Source organism: Naegleria gruberi, assembly GCF_000004985.1.
Source record: "Naegleria gruberi genomic scaffold NAEGRscaffold_9, whole genome shotgun sequence".
Lineage (NCBI taxonomy): Eukaryota > Heterolobosea > Eutetramitea > Acrasida > Naegleriidae > Naegleria > Naegleria gruberi.
This window is the reverse complement of record NW_003163318.1, coordinates 544051-560169: the sequence shown is the minus strand read 5'-3', so window position 1 is coordinate 560169 and position 16119 is coordinate 544051. Positions and strand designations below refer to the sequence as shown.

The 16119-nt window shown below is 33.7% G+C and overlaps 9 protein-coding genes and 1 non-coding gene across 10 annotated transcripts; 5 read left to right on the top strand and 5 right to left on the bottom strand.

Moving 5' to 3' along the window:
• Positions 1-157: 157 nt before the first annotated feature.
• Positions 158-3175, bottom strand: NAEGRDRAFT_64301 (uncharacterized protein; the record flags this gene model as incomplete). The annotated part of the gene is made up of 3 exons (XM_002680462.1): positions 158-2160; positions 2246-2595; positions 2667-3175. 3 exons carry the CDS (start codon positions 3173-3175, stop codon positions 158-160), a joined length of 2862 nt encoding a protein of 953 aa, XP_002680508.1.
• A 224-nt stretch (positions 3176-3399) lies between these two features.
• On the bottom strand, positions 3400-4122 carry NAEGRDRAFT_35731 (uncharacterized protein). The gene is made up of 3 exons (XM_002680461.1): positions 3957-4122; positions 3825-3907; positions 3400-3738 (listed from the first exon to the last, which is right to left on the bottom strand). The coding sequence occupies exons 1-3, from the start codon at positions 4090-4092 to the stop codon at positions 3466-3468; spliced, it is 492 nt and encodes a 163-aa protein (XP_002680507.1). The 5' UTR covers positions 4093-4122; the 3' UTR covers positions 3400-3465.
• An 88-nt stretch (positions 4123-4210) lies between these two features.
• On the top strand, positions 4211-5418 carry NAEGRDRAFT_78735 (uncharacterized protein). The gene is made up of 2 exons (XM_002680598.1): positions 4211-4514; positions 4564-5418. The coding sequence occupies exons 1-2, from the start codon at positions 4215-4217 to the stop codon at positions 5233-5235; spliced, it is 972 nt and encodes a 323-aa protein (XP_002680644.1). The 5' UTR covers positions 4211-4214; the 3' UTR covers positions 5236-5418.
• A 1506-nt stretch (positions 5419-6924) lies between these two features.
• Positions 6925-8028, bottom strand: NAEGRDRAFT_31291 (uncharacterized protein; the record flags this gene model as incomplete). The annotated part of the gene is made up of 1 exon (XM_002680460.1): positions 6925-8028. One exon carries the CDS (start codon positions 8026-8028, stop codon positions 6925-6927), a length of 1104 nt encoding a protein of 367 aa, XP_002680506.1.
• A 935-nt stretch (positions 8029-8963) lies between these two features.
• Positions 8964-10041, top strand: NAEGRDRAFT_55158 (uncharacterized protein). The gene has a single exon (XM_002680597.1). The coding sequence runs from the start codon at positions 9018-9020 to the stop codon at positions 10017-10019; it is 1002 nt and encodes a 333-aa protein (XP_002680643.1). The 5' UTR covers positions 8964-9017; the 3' UTR covers positions 10020-10041.
• NAEGRDRAFT_78733 (uncharacterized protein) lies at positions 10008-11448 on the bottom strand. Its single transcript, XM_002680459.1, has 2 exons — positions 10514-11448; positions 10008-10472 (listed from the first exon to the last, which is right to left on the bottom strand). The coding sequence occupies exons 1-2, from the start codon at positions 11442-11444 to the stop codon at positions 10081-10083; spliced, it is 1323 nt and encodes a 440-aa protein (XP_002680505.1). The 5' UTR covers positions 11445-11448; the 3' UTR covers positions 10008-10080.
• Positions 11449-11701: 253 nt separating this feature from the next.
• On the top strand, positions 11702-11772 carry NAEGRDRAFT_t149. Its single transcript has one exon. It is a non-coding gene; the product is annotated as a tRNA-His (tRNA).
• Positions 11773-11832: 60 nt separating this feature from the next.
• Positions 11833-13786, bottom strand: NAEGRDRAFT_64295 (uncharacterized protein; the record flags this gene model as incomplete). Its single annotated transcript, XM_002680458.1, has 2 exons — positions 11833-13177; positions 13227-13786. The coding sequence occupies 2 exons, from the start codon at positions 13784-13786 to the stop codon at positions 11833-11835; spliced, it is 1905 nt and encodes a 634-aa protein (XP_002680504.1).
• Positions 13787-14192: 406 nt separating this feature from the next.
• NAEGRDRAFT_64294 (uncharacterized protein) lies at positions 14193-15122 on the top strand (the record flags this gene model as incomplete). Its single annotated transcript, XM_002680596.1, has 1 exon — positions 14193-15122. One exon carries the CDS (start codon positions 14193-14195, stop codon positions 15120-15122), a length of 930 nt encoding a protein of 309 aa, XP_002680642.1.
• A 369-nt stretch (positions 15123-15491) lies between these two features.
• On the top strand, positions 15492-16112 carry NAEGRDRAFT_64293 (uncharacterized protein; the record flags this gene model as incomplete). Its single annotated transcript, XM_002680595.1, has 3 exons — positions 15492-15694; positions 15814-15904; positions 15975-16112. 3 exons carry the CDS (start codon positions 15492-15494, stop codon positions 16110-16112), a joined length of 432 nt encoding a protein of 143 aa, XP_002680641.1.
• Positions 16113-16119: the final 7 nt, after the last annotated feature.

Sequence of the window (16119 nt, the reverse complement as noted above, 5' to 3'; positions counted from 1 at the left end):
CATCACATAATATGCACCAATCATATGATAGCATGTAGTGATTGAATCTATCAATGATGCTCACATGCAAAAACAAAGAAATTGGATGCATGTGAAAACAAAAACATGATGCTAAATAATTTGATAAATACATGTGTGATAATTTATCAAACATGAATTAGAAATTAGGAGCATTTAAACCCCAAATTAATGGAATCAAAGTACCACATGCAGCCAAGAACATTACATTAAGAGGAAGACCAACTTTGGTAAAGTCAAAGAATTTGTATCCTCCAGGTCCTTGGACAATGAGATTTGTCGTGGAACCAATAGGAGATGTATAATCAGAGGATGCAGCAACAATCACAATAATACTAATCATTCTTGGATTTAAACCATTGGCTTCAGCAATAGCCAAAGCAAGTGGAAGATTAACGCTCACAGCAGCTGTGTTTGTAATGACAGCACTACAAATTTGTGTAAAGAGGAAAATTAATGCTGGAATCACGAGTGGTGGAATTTTCAAATAGACAACCAATTCAGCAAGAGCCTCAGCAAAACCACTATTCTTAATAGCTAAGCCAACACCAAAACTTCCAGCAATTAATAATAACAATTGCCAATCAACAACTTGGACAGCCTTAGTTGGATTAATTAATTTGAGCAAAATCATCAAAACGAATGCAATCATGACACATTTGATCATTGGATAACCAGCAGTTGCACCAGCAACCATGAGGACGAAAATTGGAACAACAAGATATTCCCACCACCACAAATTGAATTCCTTTCCTCTGAATTTGACAATGAATTTTCTCACATCCTTCTTTGGATCTACTGTGGAGCGAGAAATTAAGAAAAATTCTCTAGTTTCAATCCACTTGTCATGGAAATCTTTTGGAGCAATAATTAAAACAGAATCTCCTGTTGAAACATTTGCTGAGTGGAAATCATCAGTCTCTGTGTTTGTTTCAATCAGTGTTTCTCTGTGCTTGAGAGCAAAAACGACTGTTTGGAAGTGTTTTTCAAAAGCTCTATAATCAGATCCAAGAAGTGAATTATTATTTGAAATGACCACTTCTAAGAATTCCAAATCAGCACCAATTTCTTTACCTTTGAGTGATTTTTTGACATCACTAGAGGTGGAAGGTGGTGCTTGATCTGTAACTTCTAGCAATTGTTCATCCTTTGGTTCTTCAGTCAATTCCTTGATTTCTGTCGAGATGGTATCACTATCTCCACCGCCATAATATGTGGCATTCTTATTGGATTCCATCAGGGACATGGATTCACTCTTGTCCTTCTTCTTCTTTCCAAATGAAAACTTGGAAAATATGGATGGCTTTTCTTCAATGATTGGAGTTTCATTGCTCTCCTTGAAGATTACATTATTAAACTTTACCTTCTTTTCAATACCAGTAATAGAGTGCAAATGCATGATATCTTCTGGAAGACCTCTGAATACAAGTCTGTCACCTTTTTGAATTCTGAAAGTATCTTCTACTGGTGTAATTTGCTCCACTGAGGTAACTGTAGTATTATTGGCAACTTCCAAATCTTCAGATGCATTTTCTTTGGTTCTTACAACCTTGATAATTTCCAAAGATTTCAATCCTAGGTGAGCCAAAACAGATTTCTTTGATTTTCCAGCAAGTGGTGACTTTTCTGGAACAACAAAATGACTCATGAATGATTCTCCCTTTTCCTTTGAGTAGGAATCCATCATTCCTGCAGTATTGGATGGTAAAATCCAAATTGAAATAAAGCACAAATAGAACAACATGATGACCAACAATATTCCTCCAATGTAAATCAACTCAAAGAATGAAAGTGGATCCAAATCATAACTTTCCATCAAACCTGACCCAACCAAGTTGGTGGATGTTCCAATAATTGTACAACAACCTCCAGCAAGTGTGGCATATGAGAGCGGAATCAAAATCTTACTGGCAGGTACTTTGTTTTCACGAGCCCACTCTACAATTAGTGGTGTGAATGCTACTACAATTGGAGTATTATTCAAAAACATGGAAAGTATTGAGATTGGGAAGATAATTCTGAAAAGTGTGAGTGGCAAAAATTTTGGTTTACCAAACATCAATTTGGACAATTTGAGTAGAATTGGATTGTGACTAAGTGGTTGAACTACAACAAATAGTAAACCAATTGTTACCATACCCTCTGTTATTATTATCATTTTCATATATTCACACATTATAACATTCCAAATATGTAAATAATAAAACTAATCTATAATGATACTAACCATTACTAAATCCTTCAAGTGCTTCTTTCACAGAAATAATTTCCGTTATGGTAAATAAAATCAAAGTTACCATGACCACATAGTATGGTCTAAACACATCCATAATCAATGCAATTAACATGAAAACTACAAATATTAACACAATCCACATTTTCCAATTTCTTAAATTGTAACTTCCGATAGGTGAGCTTGATTTACAGACATTCTTCATAATTCCACTTTCAATCACTGTTATTTTCTTGATATCACTTCTTTCCACTTGGATAACCATCACCTTGTACAAATTTTCGAATAGATCCGGAATATTGATAGATTTTCTAGTTTCATTCATTAATCCCTTCCATGATTGACTATTATTCAAATAATTAAATATCAAATAATTACAATAATAAATTAATATTTAAATTAATAATAATCTTACCCTAAAACTATAAATCTCCTCGTTGTTTCATTCCTATCCCAATATTCCATAGCATTAGTTTCATTGACATAATCAGAGTGAGCCAAAACAAACCATCTATCCTGCTCAACACTCTGTTCATAGGTAAAATTCGAAGCCTTTGACAATATTTCCCACTTGAGAATACTCGACTCGTGGGAGTAGGTAAATAGGGCCACTCCATTAGCTTCCTTTGTGTTGTTATTAGTATTGGAAGATAGAGTTTCACTTTCCATCGTCATCATAATGTTATTCTCATTATTACTCAAGGAAGTATCAATCCATTGCAAAGATGAAGAAGAAGCCTCCGAGTCGATAGTTTCAAAACTGTACAATTCACTTTCAAACTTGAAAGAAGAGCCACTCACTAGCCATGATGATGACGATTGTACAACTACCAACAACAAACAAAGTAAAACAATTAATAAATAATACGAGGTCTTCCTAGGACTCAAAGATGATGCAGAAGAAGATAATAATAACCCGTCCATTGTTACCTATCGATGATGATGCTGCTTATGATGATAACTGGATGATGAACAAAATCTGAAAATATCAAACTCTATGTAGGTTGGGTTTTTTTGTTGTGAAAGTCCTCCAATTCTTCTTCTTCGTGATTGTTCATGTTTTTAAAAAGAGCGCGAGTTTTGAAAAAGAAGAAAAATAGGAAGTGAACTCCGATAAAGATTTTATCATTGAAAGAAAACTCTGAATTGGAAGATTGAATTTTCAATTATTTAATATTAAATATTTAATAATTTAATTTTACAATTAAAGCAGCTTATTCCTTTAACAATTTTTGAATATCATCTTCCATATCTTTCGGAGAAGTATTCGGAGCATATCGTTTCAATACTTTTCCACTCTTTGAAACGAGAAACTTGGTAAAATTCCATTTTACTGCATCAACGAGAAAACCAGCACCTTCCTTCTTTAGGAAATTGTAAAGTGGAATAGTTTCGGATCCATTGACATTAATCTTGTCAAATATTTTGAAGGTGACTTTGAATTTGGTTCTGGCAAATGTGCAGATTTCTTCATTGGTGCCAGGTTCCTGATTGAGTGCATGGAATTTTAATTTTTAATGATGAGGAATAGTTTGGTTTAAATTGGATGATTGAAAATTTAGAGGAAACTTACTTGAGATCCGAATTGATTGCATGGGAATGCCAATACTTCAAAACCTTGATCCTTATACTTGTTATAAACTTCTTGAATTTCGTCTATTGATTCGGTTAGCATTTCCAACACTTTCCAATAACAAATACCTACCGTACTGTTTGGTGAAACCACATCTAGAGGCAACATTCACAATCATTACTACTTTTCCTTTATAATCAGCCATAGATACATCATTTAAATCAGCATCCTTGACAGTAAATGAATAAAAATCAGAGTCAGTTGACATTTTGCAAGATACAAGAAGTGGAGATGTTTTTTTGGATTGGAATTTGATTACAATCTTGTTGAGAATCTTAAAATCACAAAATAGATCAAAGGATCTTGTAAGAGATTGTTGACAGAAAAAAAATGTCAAGCCAACTGTCACTTCTTCCTAATGATAATGTTAAAATAAACATTATCGGATGTAAAAATCTTGTAGCTGCTGATACGAATTGCAGTTCTGATGGTTATGTGATCATCGACTCGTTTATTCCGAATGGATCGATTGACTTGATTGGAAATGAAAAGAAAATCAAGACAAGTGTCAAGAAGAAGAATTTAAATCCTATTTGGAATGAATCATTTTCAATGCCAGCACTTGTTAAAGCTGTCGATCATGTTAAAGTGAAGGTGATAGTGATGGATTATGATTTAATTTCAAAGGATGTAAGTTAATTTTATTCGAATGTGTTATTGGAATGTGTTGGAAATGAAGGATTTTCTTGGAAATGCAGAGTTTATTATTGACAATTCTTTTGGATCTAATAAGGAGAAAGTAATTACATTAAAATTGGAAAATATTGAACATGGAGAAATTACTATTGGAATTACAATTGAAAGGTCAATTGAAAATATCGAAATTGACAAGTATAGAAATGAACTTCTTTCAACCATACCTTCCACTAGATATACTATACACAAAGGAAAGAGATATCTTCATTTCCACTGTCCAAATTTCTTTATTCTTGATAAAGACGAATCTCAAGAATCTCAAAGAATTTTACTTAGATGTGAATCAAAAACTTTACAATTTTACATTCTAGAAAATGGAAATGATTATCCATTTGATATGAGCAAGGAGAAGGCACTCTCCACAATTACCCATGTGGAACAATACAGATCTCATTTCAAAATGGCAGAAACAGAGATTCGTATTAAACCTTCGAATTATTTTGGCTTGAATTCTAAGATAGAACATTTGGAAGAAAGCAAATTTCATAATGAATTGCATGGACAATTGAGATTTGGTCAAGTTCTTGTTTTTAATCAAGTGGATTTGCCATATTGCATTGCAGCCATGATGTTAACTGCAGATGAGAAGAAGAATTTCAAGAATTCAGTTTTGATTGATTTCATTTTAAATTCAATACAATTCGAAGAAAAATAATTTTAAGGCAATTTCTAGAGATACTCCTTTAAAAACAGTTGGAAAATTGTTTACAATTGTATTCATCTGTATTAAGCAATTCCATGGCTTGCCAACTTTTCCATTAAAGAATATTCTCAATTCTATAAGATTGCATTCTAAACAACAGTTGGTAATTCACTAAAATCAGATTCATTTCTTTCTAATCCAATCTTTAAAGTGCTGAAATATGGTCTTTTTCATAACCACTGAAAATCTATACGAATTATTGATTTTACCATTGATTCTGTGCACCATAAACTTTGCTGATTTTCAATCTATTGTAACATCTGTCACGTAGTCAATCAAGAATTTGTAAACTTTCATACAATTTAACCTTTTTTCCATTCCAATCTTTTTATCAAACATTTTTCAATACTAAATAAACACACAGAGAATGCTAGTCTAAAGTCCATTCTCACACTTTTCCTTCCCTTCAAGAGGAGGAATGGGTCCATAAATTTGTCCTTCATGGGACATTAGCAACTTTTCAAATTCTTTTTTTGGGTTTTGCATGCGAGCAAAGATTTCACAACTAAAAAAACACTTCAAATCATCGTCACTAATTCGAATATTAATCATGAAGAGAGATTGCTGCAGTTTGGAGAGTTTGGAGGTGGAAAGAGAAGATGGATGTGGAATGAGAAATGAGAAACAAGTTTCGAATAATGAAAGTGAACAAATAATGGAAATGAATAATGGAGAGGGATATGTAACGGCGAGAAAGGCTAATTTTTCATTTCATATAGAATTGGTGACGAGTTTATTATGTATGATTAGTTTGTTTCTAATAGGTGGATGTGTTGGATTGGGAGGTAAACTTTATCTGTTTCTGATAATGTTAGCAATAATTTTAATGTTTCTTGCAGTGCTTTCTTTTATGGTTGGGATAAAGATGTGGAGGGATGATTATTTCTTTAAGGAGGAAATTCAATTAGAAACTGGAAGAAATTATGTCAGATATGAATCGTATCGTCTCCAGGAAAATAATCTAATTCACATCTAATTTGATTTTTCAGTATTCATTTTCTATTCAGTCTTGTTGTGAGTCATTGGCTTCATGTCCAAAACCAAGTTTCGAATAACACAACTAAACACTGAAATAATCAGAAAAGATTTACTCAAAATATCATCCTCCAACAACCACAACAAAACAGTTAAACAATTAAACAAATGTCAGCAATCCAAACATTAAATTCATAAACCATTTCTGTCAATGTTTCATTATCAAACTTAAATACAAGCAATCTAATCGTATCATATACAACAGGAGAATGAAATGGAGTTTTCACAACAAGTAAGAATTGAAGAAACCTCACGAATATTGAAGAATGACAATTTATTCAGATTCGGTTATTTATTCTTGCCTCCACTTCTTGAGGATTGATAGGATTGACTATTGGGATTCATTTGATTGGAATGATTTACATTGGAGGCTGTTCCACCTGATCTAGAAGATTCATAGGATGGATTGTTTGGATTGAGTTGATTAGATCTATTGTTGTCCATTTCGTTTTGTTTCGTTTAAATAGTTCGAATGTTGTGTGAGTTTTTAAAGCTTCTCTCATGATATTACTTTAGAATATTACTCAAATATTACATGTTTATTTAAGAAAATACTATATTGATTTAAACCACATTAGTACATTATTTATTCGAAACATTCCAAATTTAAACAACTTGTTCTTTCAAAATGAGATTCTTCAAAAACAATTCTCCAGCTCTATAACTTGAACGAACCATTGGTCCACTTGCCACATATTTAAATCCAAAAACTTTCTCTCCAATTTCTTGTAACAATTCGAATCTCTTTGGTGTGAAATATTCCAAAACTTTCATGTGCATTTTCGTTGGACGAAGGTATTGACCAATGGTAATGCAATCTACACCTGCATTCTTCAATTCCCACATGGTTTCGAATATTTGTTGATCACTTTCTCCCAAGCCAACCATTATTGAACTTTTTGTAATGAGTTTCGGATTAAATTCCTTTACAAGTTTCAAAACTTTCAATGATTGACGAAAGGTAGCTCTGTAATCTCTCACTTGTGGAGTCAACTCTTCCACAGTTTCAACATTATGCGCATAAACATCCATTCCAGATAAACTCATCTTTCGAATACATTCCAAATCTCCTTGAAAATCACCAGTTAAGCATTCCACCAAAATTTTAGGATTTTTTTCCTTAATCTTTTGAACAGTTTCATAAAAATGTTGAGCTCCTCCATCTGTCAAATCATCTCGATCGACAGATGTCAAGACAACATATTCTAAACCCCATTTATGGATGGCATCTGCGGTGTTTTCAGGTTCTGAAGGATCTAAGGGTGGAGGACATTTGCTTGTCTTGACTGAGCAGAATCTGCAACCACGAGTGCAAGTATCACCCATTAGCATGATGGTTGCTGTGGCCATTTGATGGTTGTTCGATTCGTCTAGAATATTTATATTCGAATCTTGATGTTTAGTTTGGGATTTTCCTCCCCAACATTCTCCAATGTTTGGACATTTGGCTTCTACACAGACAGTGTTTAGTTTGAGTCCGCTTAATGTGTTTCTGAGACGATTGTAATTGGAATTTGATTCTTCATTCTTTGGAATTATATTCGAAAGTAACCATCTTGGTTTTGCACGAATGGTATCTACATTCTTTAGTTTACCATCATATCGAATAGAATTATCCGAATCTTTGAGTGCTGGATAGTATTTAGTGAGTAAATCAGCATCTGATATAGATTTTGGAAGAAATGAACGAATTATCTGAAAGTTTTCCATTTCGTCCATTCGGGATTGTAATATTTCTAATGATTTTTTAACCATTTCGTCTCTTTCTTGTAAAAGTGCTTCAGAATGTTGAGTTTCTTCCACTTTCTTTTCTTTCAATCGATTCATTCTCTTGATATTTCTTCGTTCTTGCCAAGTTTGATTCATTTCTTCAACATTATTCGAAACTCCAACAGCAGTACTACATTGATGCAAAATTCCTCCTCCCAAATTACTCAAATGAAAATCCACTCCCTTTCGTCCACTCATCTTCATCAACTGCTCACAATGAGTACCTTTCGAATAAAATTGCCTCTTCAAACCTGCCTTCACAATCTTGTCTATTATCCCACTGCTCCTCTTCATCTCTTTTTTTTCCACTCTGCTAATTAATTATCCACGCCCACACAATTGAACCCTCACACAATCCACTACTCGAATCCTCAACAATAACAACAATCAACCTCAGCAAACAAGCAACAATTTGGTGATGGAACGAAATTCTGCATTGTTGATAATATTGAGAATTCAATCATTTTGTGTGCTGTTTTTAACACAAACGCAGTGTAAGAGAGAAACAGTAAGGGAAAAAATTGTCGTTTTTTGATTTGTTGGTGAGAAATCTCAGTTTTACGGTGAAAAAATGGAGATGTTGTTTACAAATAACCTAATTTAATACGGAAATTTGGATAAATTGAAGCAATTGTTCAATCAAAAAGAGAACATTCAATAGGTATGTGGTGGCTATTTGGATTCTCAGCAATTGCTGGTGTGTAGTGTGCAGTATTATGGTTGATTAGCAGCAACTGTTGGGTAAATACTGAGAATTGAATTATTAATAGTTGAGTTGTGGGATATTTTGATAGAAAATGCTTCGATTGAGTTGTGGAAGGAGAAGGATTGGATTGATTTCTGGTAATAAATGTGGAGGATTATTGAATGTTGGGAAGAATGTTTATCAGAAATGTAACTATTCAATATCGGAAGGTTTTGGAAAGTGGATGGAAAAGAAAGAAAATGAATTATTCAATACTGCACAAACTAGAAATACAAAAGGAAAGGAAGGATACGATTCTCTTTGTTTAATTCTCTTATCCAATTCGAAATATGAACAAAGTTTACAATTTCAACAATTTCTATTCGATTATTTGAGGAATTTGAAACAAGAACATCAAAACAATAATTTACAACACAGACAATACATGATTGCAACAGAACATTCAGAATCTTGTTTCACTATTGGAAAGTTAAGATTTGACGAAACCTTTTCCAAAAATCACATTCTTCACAATCCAAGACAATTGGCCATTCACAAAATTGGTCGTGGAGGTGGAATTACCTTTCACTGTCCTGGTCAATTAGTTTTGTATCCACTTTTTGATTTGGAGAATAGTTCATTTCTCCAAAAGAATATCAAATGGTTTTCAGATGAGTTTATGCTTCGTTCTCTGTGTGTTCCATTTCTTCAACAATTTTCAAATGATTTACTGAAAGATGTGAAGGGCCAAGTGGAGAATATTGAAAAGGGTGAAAGAATTGAATTGAATGTTGGAGGAGAATCAGAGATGGGTATTTATATTAGCAGTAGTATGAAACTTTGTGAACAGTCTGATGAGAATAATTCACAAGAAAAGAAGAGAAAGTTAGCAAGTATTGGATTGCAATTATCGAGATTTGTATCAATGCATGGCGTGGCAATGAATCTGAATTTGAGTAGTCAAGATTTACAATCTTTCAGGAGTGATATTGTAGCTTGTGGACTTCATCATGTTAAAATGACAAGTTTGGCCAATGAATTGAAATTGGAAGAAATTTCGAATGAACAATATGTTCACATGATGGATATTTTGGTAGCTCAGTTGGGTAAATGTCATCTTAATGTTGACCAAATTGTACATACCGATTTGGAAAATTCCAAATCCAAGGTGGTGAATTTCAGTGAACAAGAACCTAGCTCTGAATTGTTGAATTTTATCAATTCCAAATTATTTCAAAAAAATTAATCACTTTTTATTTACAACTTGCAAAATCTTACTTGATACAAGTCTTTTTTTTTACATTTTTTTACATTTGAGGTTCATAAGTAGCATCCTTTGACAAATTCTTGTCAGTCTTGACAGTAAAGTCATCAGACAATGGAACACTGATGGCCTTCTTTCCTTCTTCGAAACTTTGAATCTTACCCCACATATCAATCTTCAAACGCAACTTCTTCTTGAACAAACTAATCTTGGAATTACGAACAATAATTGAGCTTCCGACCTTAGCTTCTCCTAATTGTTCAGTACGAGTAGTCAAAACAACACAACCAGTTTCATCACCAACTGTTACTTCAGCAACAGCATGTCCCTTGGTTTGAGAAACAATTTCTATACTAACAATCTTACAAACAATATTAAATCCACCTTGTCCAGGATAGAATGATTGACCTGGTTCGACATCCTTGACCTTACAGACTAGAAAAATGTTAAATGTGAAAATTTCACACAATACTTACAAGTTGGAATTCTGAGTTTTCCATCATCCTTTTGTTCTTCGGAAGAAGCAACATTTGGTTGTCTTGGTTGTCTTGGCTGTCTTGGTTTTCTTGGAGCTCTTTCCTTCTTTTCTTGAGGAGTGGTTGTTGATGGTTGTTCAGTTGAAGTGGTGGTAGTAGTAGCTGGAGTAGTAGTGGCTGGCTTTTCTCCATTTTGTTCCTTAGGTTGTCTTGGCTTTCTTGGTTTCTTTTGCTTCTTTGGCTTGGCACCTTCTTCGGTGGAAGCAACAACTGGAGTTGTAGTAGTAGCTTCAGATGAAGTAGTAGTAGCTTCCTTTGGTTGTTGTTGTTTTGGTTCTCTTGGAACTCTTGGTTTAAATTGTCTCTTTGGCTTACCAGAACCTTCTACTACTGGAGTAGTTGTTGCATTTGTTGTGGTGGCAGAAGTAGTAGTAGAGGCTGGAGTACTAGTTGTTGTTTGTTGTTCAGGAGTTCCTTCAACATTTTGCTTAGGTTGTCTTGGTTTTCTTTGTCTTTTTGGCTTCTTTTCAGTGGAGGCTCCTTCTTGTTGTGGAGTAGTAGATGGAGAAGTTGTAGTAGGAGTGGTAGTAGTACCTTCTTGTTGTTCACCTTGAGGCTTTGGTTGTCTTGGCTTTCTTTGTCTCTTTGGTTTTTGTTGAGCAGCACCTTCGGTAGTCGTTGTTGTATTAGATGGAGTAGCTTGTTGATCTTGTACCTTGGCTTGTTGTTGTTCACCTTGTTGTTGTTGTTGAGGTTGTCTGGTTCCTTGATTATTTCTAGTTCCTCTACCTCTTCCTCTAACACGTCCACGGTTATTGTTGTCGTTGTTTCTTCTCTTGAATCCGGCACCACCTTCTTGTTGAGGGGAAGTGGTGTTGTTGTTTTCTTGTTGTTGTTGTGGGACGGAAACTTGTTCTGTTGTTGTACTCATTTTTTTATGTGTGATTACAAAATACTTGTGAGTGTATGGAAAGCAGTAATCTTTTCCGTGAAAAATGCAAATTTTGGCTTGAAAATTAAAAATACATTTCAAGATTGATTTTGAAAAAGTGAACAAAGATGACAAAATGGATGTCATTTGTTTGGTTGCCAATACAAGGTGATTTGAGAGTTTCGGTCTTGACAATGTTAATTCACATGTTATATGAATAAATGACATAAGGTGCTACTTGTGTTATTCTTCCAAGAAGGGAGATAGTTCAGTGGTAGAACATGGGATTGTGGTTCCTAAGATCAGGGTTCGATTCCCTGTCTTCCTACACCTTTTTTAACACCAATTTTTAGTCTATTCACAAAACCAAAACCGGTTTTTATTTGGTTTAGTGAGTTGTATACCATGATGCAATGGCAAGGATAACCACAAACAAGATAAGGGAAATCTTGACACTATTTGCTTGGCTTAGTCTAGTGGTGGATGAACCAGTATTCATTGATTGAGATTTTCCAACTGGAGTTTTTGTAGATGATTTTGGAGATACGGAAGAGGTTGCAGTTGGGGTTGATGTGGATGGATTCACTGTTGATTGTTGTGGAGTAACTGAATCCAGTGAAGGTTGGGCTGGTACTGTGAAAGTCACACCAGATGTGCAATTCGAAGAGAAAGTTGGATTAGTAGTAGATGAACAGGCATAGGTTTGAGCTGCTGTTCCAGTCTTTACAATTCTATTAGTCAGAATGGTCTTTCTACTCAATTTTTGAGTATTATATGGGAATGAAGCATTCCAAAAAGTGATTGGATTACAAGGATTAGTCCACAATCTTTCTGCAACAGCTGCTGCTCTTGGCCAAACATATTCCTCCAAATCATTATCTGTATCACCAGATGAAGTCCACATACAGGTACTTCCTCCAATCACTGATGGGTGAGCAGGTGGCTTGTATTGGTAAATCTTTTCAAATGTTCTACTACATGGAGCATCAATGTACCACGGCTCTGAAATTGAAACAATTGTCTTGTAATAGTATTTCAATGTTTCAGTGAGGGTAGCATCATTTCTCCAAATTTGAAGAATAGTATCTCTGGGAAGTGCTGAAGTATTGCCAAGTTGATAATCAGTAATCAAGTCGTCTGCCCAAACAATTGGTAAAATCTTATCAGTTGAATCACCACTTGCAATTAGACTTCCATTTTGAAGAATATTATTGAGAACAAATGTTTGGTACTTCTTAAGAGTTGCATCATTAGAGTAACAATTACCATCTATCTCATCAAAGCCAGCATGAAGGAATTGATTGGTAAATTTGATTCTTGGAATTGTTTGAGTCCAACTTCCAAGTAATTTGAATAGGAATTGATAGACATTGGCAACTACTTGATATGTTTCTTGTTTTCCCATATCTAAATGATTAGTACACGATGGATACATAATGGATGGATAATAGGTTGACCAAGATTGTGAATGAGATGGTGTATCAATCTCAGGTATAAATTGAATACCTCTATCAGCACAATATTCATTCAAATCTCTCAAAATTTCAAATGTCAATGGTCCACCATTAAATTTGTAAGTTGATGGTGAATATTTTGTCATGTTAATTGGGAAACTTTCATCATCAGTGATATGTAAATGAAATGCATTCATCTTAACTTCTTCCATTGAATCAATATGTCTTTTCAATGAGTCAACTGCAATGAAATGTCTAGCAGTATCTAACATTAAACCTCTGAATGATAAATTCTTGAATTCAGTGTACAATAATTTCAAAAACAAACCTATAATTGTAAAATGGATAATCTTGAATGTAAATTGATGAAATAATAACTTGAGATTTGGCATTCTTTACAATAGAATATGCTTGATCAATAATTTGAGCAAGAGTTTGAATAGCTCTCAATGTTCCAAATACATTTTCAGCTTTGATGGTAGAATAGTTTCCATTCAACCACATTTCGTATTTTTCACTTGAATTTAAAAGTGAAATTTTGCATGAAGAAGTTTCTTTCTTCAATGAGAATTTAACACAACTTGACGAATTGCTTGGACCTATGAATTGATATCTTGTGGAGAGTCTATTTAATGCATTGGACAAGAAATTCCTTTCACATTCGGCCAAATTATTCCAATCGCTGGAAATAAATGACGAAACATTAAAGCAAATTCTTGTAAATTCAAGTGATGGTTTGTTTTCATAATTTTTAATAATTTGTGGTTGTGGCCATATTGATAAATTATTTGCATCCAAAGTTACTGTTGTGGCAGCTGTCGAAGTGGTGATGAGAACGCCACTTGTCAAGCAGAGGAAACAAATTACTGACAGTAGCAATTTGAGCATTTTTTAAAGATGAAAATTTGGTAAATTAGTAGATTTGTTAAAATAATGATTAACACTCTAAAAATCATGAAAGTGAATTATTGTAAAAAGTTGAGCGAATCAATAAATATCCGAAAATGTGTGAAAGAACTTGTAATTTACAATGACTTTCGAATAACTTTCTGAATCATATTGCTGCCCCAAGAAAATGTTTCATTCAACCAATCGTGTACTTCAATCCCAATGGTTTTGTTGTAAACTTTCTAATTGTCTTAATACCATCACTTTTTAGGAATAAACTAATGTTTGATATTGTAAGATCTATTAAAATTGGAGGGCGAAAGTTGACTTTAACCATTCATTTCTCCGAATTGTTTAAATTCACATTCTCTTTCTTTCAATAATATTCGAAACAAAAAAAACAAATATGAAGACATTCATTCTTCTTGCTTGCCTCTTGGCATTATGCCAATTAATTTCATGTATGAACTCTGTCTCTGTCCATAGTGGTGTAGGTGGCCATATCATTGGTTCTCCTTTCGAATCAAATAGTCCCTCTCCAAAATTCACAACTAATTCAATCCCAACTATTCCATCCCATGCGTCATCTAATATCCAATCTGTTAAAAGATCAGTTAAAGCTTGCACTTGTTCTGGTTGTTTTTCAGATACTGATATCAATCGTAAAATTTACAGTTTCAATAGCACATGTCAAGATTCCAGAAACTTTGTAGGAATTTCTTTCAATCTTGGTTCAGATAATACTCAAGAAATGTATCAAACTTACATGTTGAAGAATGAACAATATAAGAGTTTGTTAATCAATCAACCATTCTACTATTTCGATTCATTCTATACCAATTGTCTAACTAGTCAGGATACAACCGTTTACAATTCTCCATCTGTTATCACAGCTTACTATTGTGATTCTCAAATATCAAATGCCACAACTTGCAATTCCAAGTATAAGCATAATGGCGCTTGTTATATTGGATTGAATTGGATTAATGCTACAAGTTATTTTGATTCCACTAATTTGAAAATTAATATTGATTTGATTGGAAATGATGGAAAGTTGTGGATTCGATCTGCTTCAAATATTAAGGTTACTGTGAAGGGAACATTATATTCGAATTCATTCACTGCCAAGAATTCCTATTTGGGATCAATTGTTTTCACATTTGGTGTTCCAACTACAAGTGATACCTATTCAATCTCAGTTGAGGCTGAGAATTACTTTGGTGTTGTTACGAAAGATTTAGTTCAAGTGGCAAATAATAGAAATTCTGCAAATGTTGTGAGTTTGAGAGGAGTTGTTATCATGTTGATTGCCATGATTGTCTCCTTCGCGTTCTAAAATATATATCATTGCCATACTCTCAATAAAATCAATTGAAGATTTAATCCATTTAGTGATAATACCATTCTCCATTGCAACAACTACAGTTTGAAGAAGAATCTACTGTTTTTTTCAATTCAGTCAGTTTGTTAAATAATTCTTCCCTCAAACAAAGATCACAGAACTCTCCCGAAAAACCTTCCAACTAATTTACTCTCAGAAAACTTTCTAACATCCACAACAGGGCCCAGTTGGAACCATCCAAGTTCATAATTATGAAAGCAGTGAGTTCTTTTGTTTCTGTCCACTTGTTCACTCTACTTGAATATTCACAACACACAAAAAAAGTTCTCAACCACTACCCCACACTAACTCACCTACTACAAAATGATGGAACAATTATCTCTCCGTAAATTTCTTCTTGCCTCACTTTTTACATTCATGATTAGCATGGCATTGGTTACCTTCTTTTTGGATTCACCATTGAATGCTGCTGCTGAACCTGAGAAGATGAAGCTGATTAAAATTAATACTGATGATGAGGGAACAATGCCAATGTTTATCAAGGAAACTTATGATAATAGTACTCCGTAAGTAGTTGTTGTTTTTTTATTGTCATGATGATCTTATTCAATTATTCCATATGTTAACCATGATGATGATGTTTTTAATAATAATTTCTTAAATAATTATTAAATTTCCTGAATAGACCTTATGTTTGTGATGCTAGTCAAACAAAATCCAAAATGGTCATGTTCTTACTTTCATTCTTTGTTGGAGGTCTTGCTGTTGATAGATTTGTAAGTTGAAAGATGTTAAAAATCAATTAACATTCCGATGATGAAATATTTCACATAAAATTCGTTGAAGATTATGGGATATACTTGCATTGGAGTTGCCAAGCTTTTAGTTCCAACTTGTGGTATTTGGCAGCTTGTGGATTGGATTTTAATCTTGACTGGTGGATTGTACATGGCCAATGGTTGTGCTCTCATTCAAGACATGTAAATATTCA

Bases quoted from the DNA above. Each gene is read 5' to 3' on its own strand.
- NAEGRDRAFT_55158 (XM_002680597.1), top strand. From the start codon at position 9,018: ATGGAAAAGAAAGAAAATGAATTATTCAATACTGCACAAACTAGAAAT.
- NAEGRDRAFT_78735 (XM_002680598.1), top strand. From the start codon at position 4,215: ATGTCAAGCCAACTGTCACTTCTTCCTAATGATAATGTTAAAATAAAC. The intron at 4,515-4,563 runs GTAAGTTAATTT...TTGGAAATGAAG, and splicing joins ATGATTTAATTTCAAAGGAT to GATTTTCTTGGAAATGCAGA.
- NAEGRDRAFT_35731 (XM_002680461.1), bottom strand. From the start codon at position 4,092: ATGTCAACTGACTCTGATTTTTATTCATTTACTGTCAAGGATGCTGAT. The intron at 3,908-3,956 runs GTAGGTATTTGT...CCGAATCAATAG, and splicing joins TGGTTTCACCAAACAGTACG to ACGAAATTCAAGAAGTTTAT. The intron at 3,739-3,824 runs GTAAGTTTCCTC...GCACTCAATCAG, and splicing joins GCAATCAATTCGGATCTCAA to GAACCTGGCACCAATGAAGA.
- NAEGRDRAFT_78733 (XM_002680459.1), bottom strand. From the start codon at position 11,444: ATGAGTACAACAACAGAACAAGTTTCCGTCCCACAACAACAACAAGAA. The intron at 10,473-10,513 runs GTAAGTATTGTG...ACATTTTTCTAG, and splicing joins AAAACTCAGAATTCCAACTT to TCTGTAAGGTCAAGGATGTC.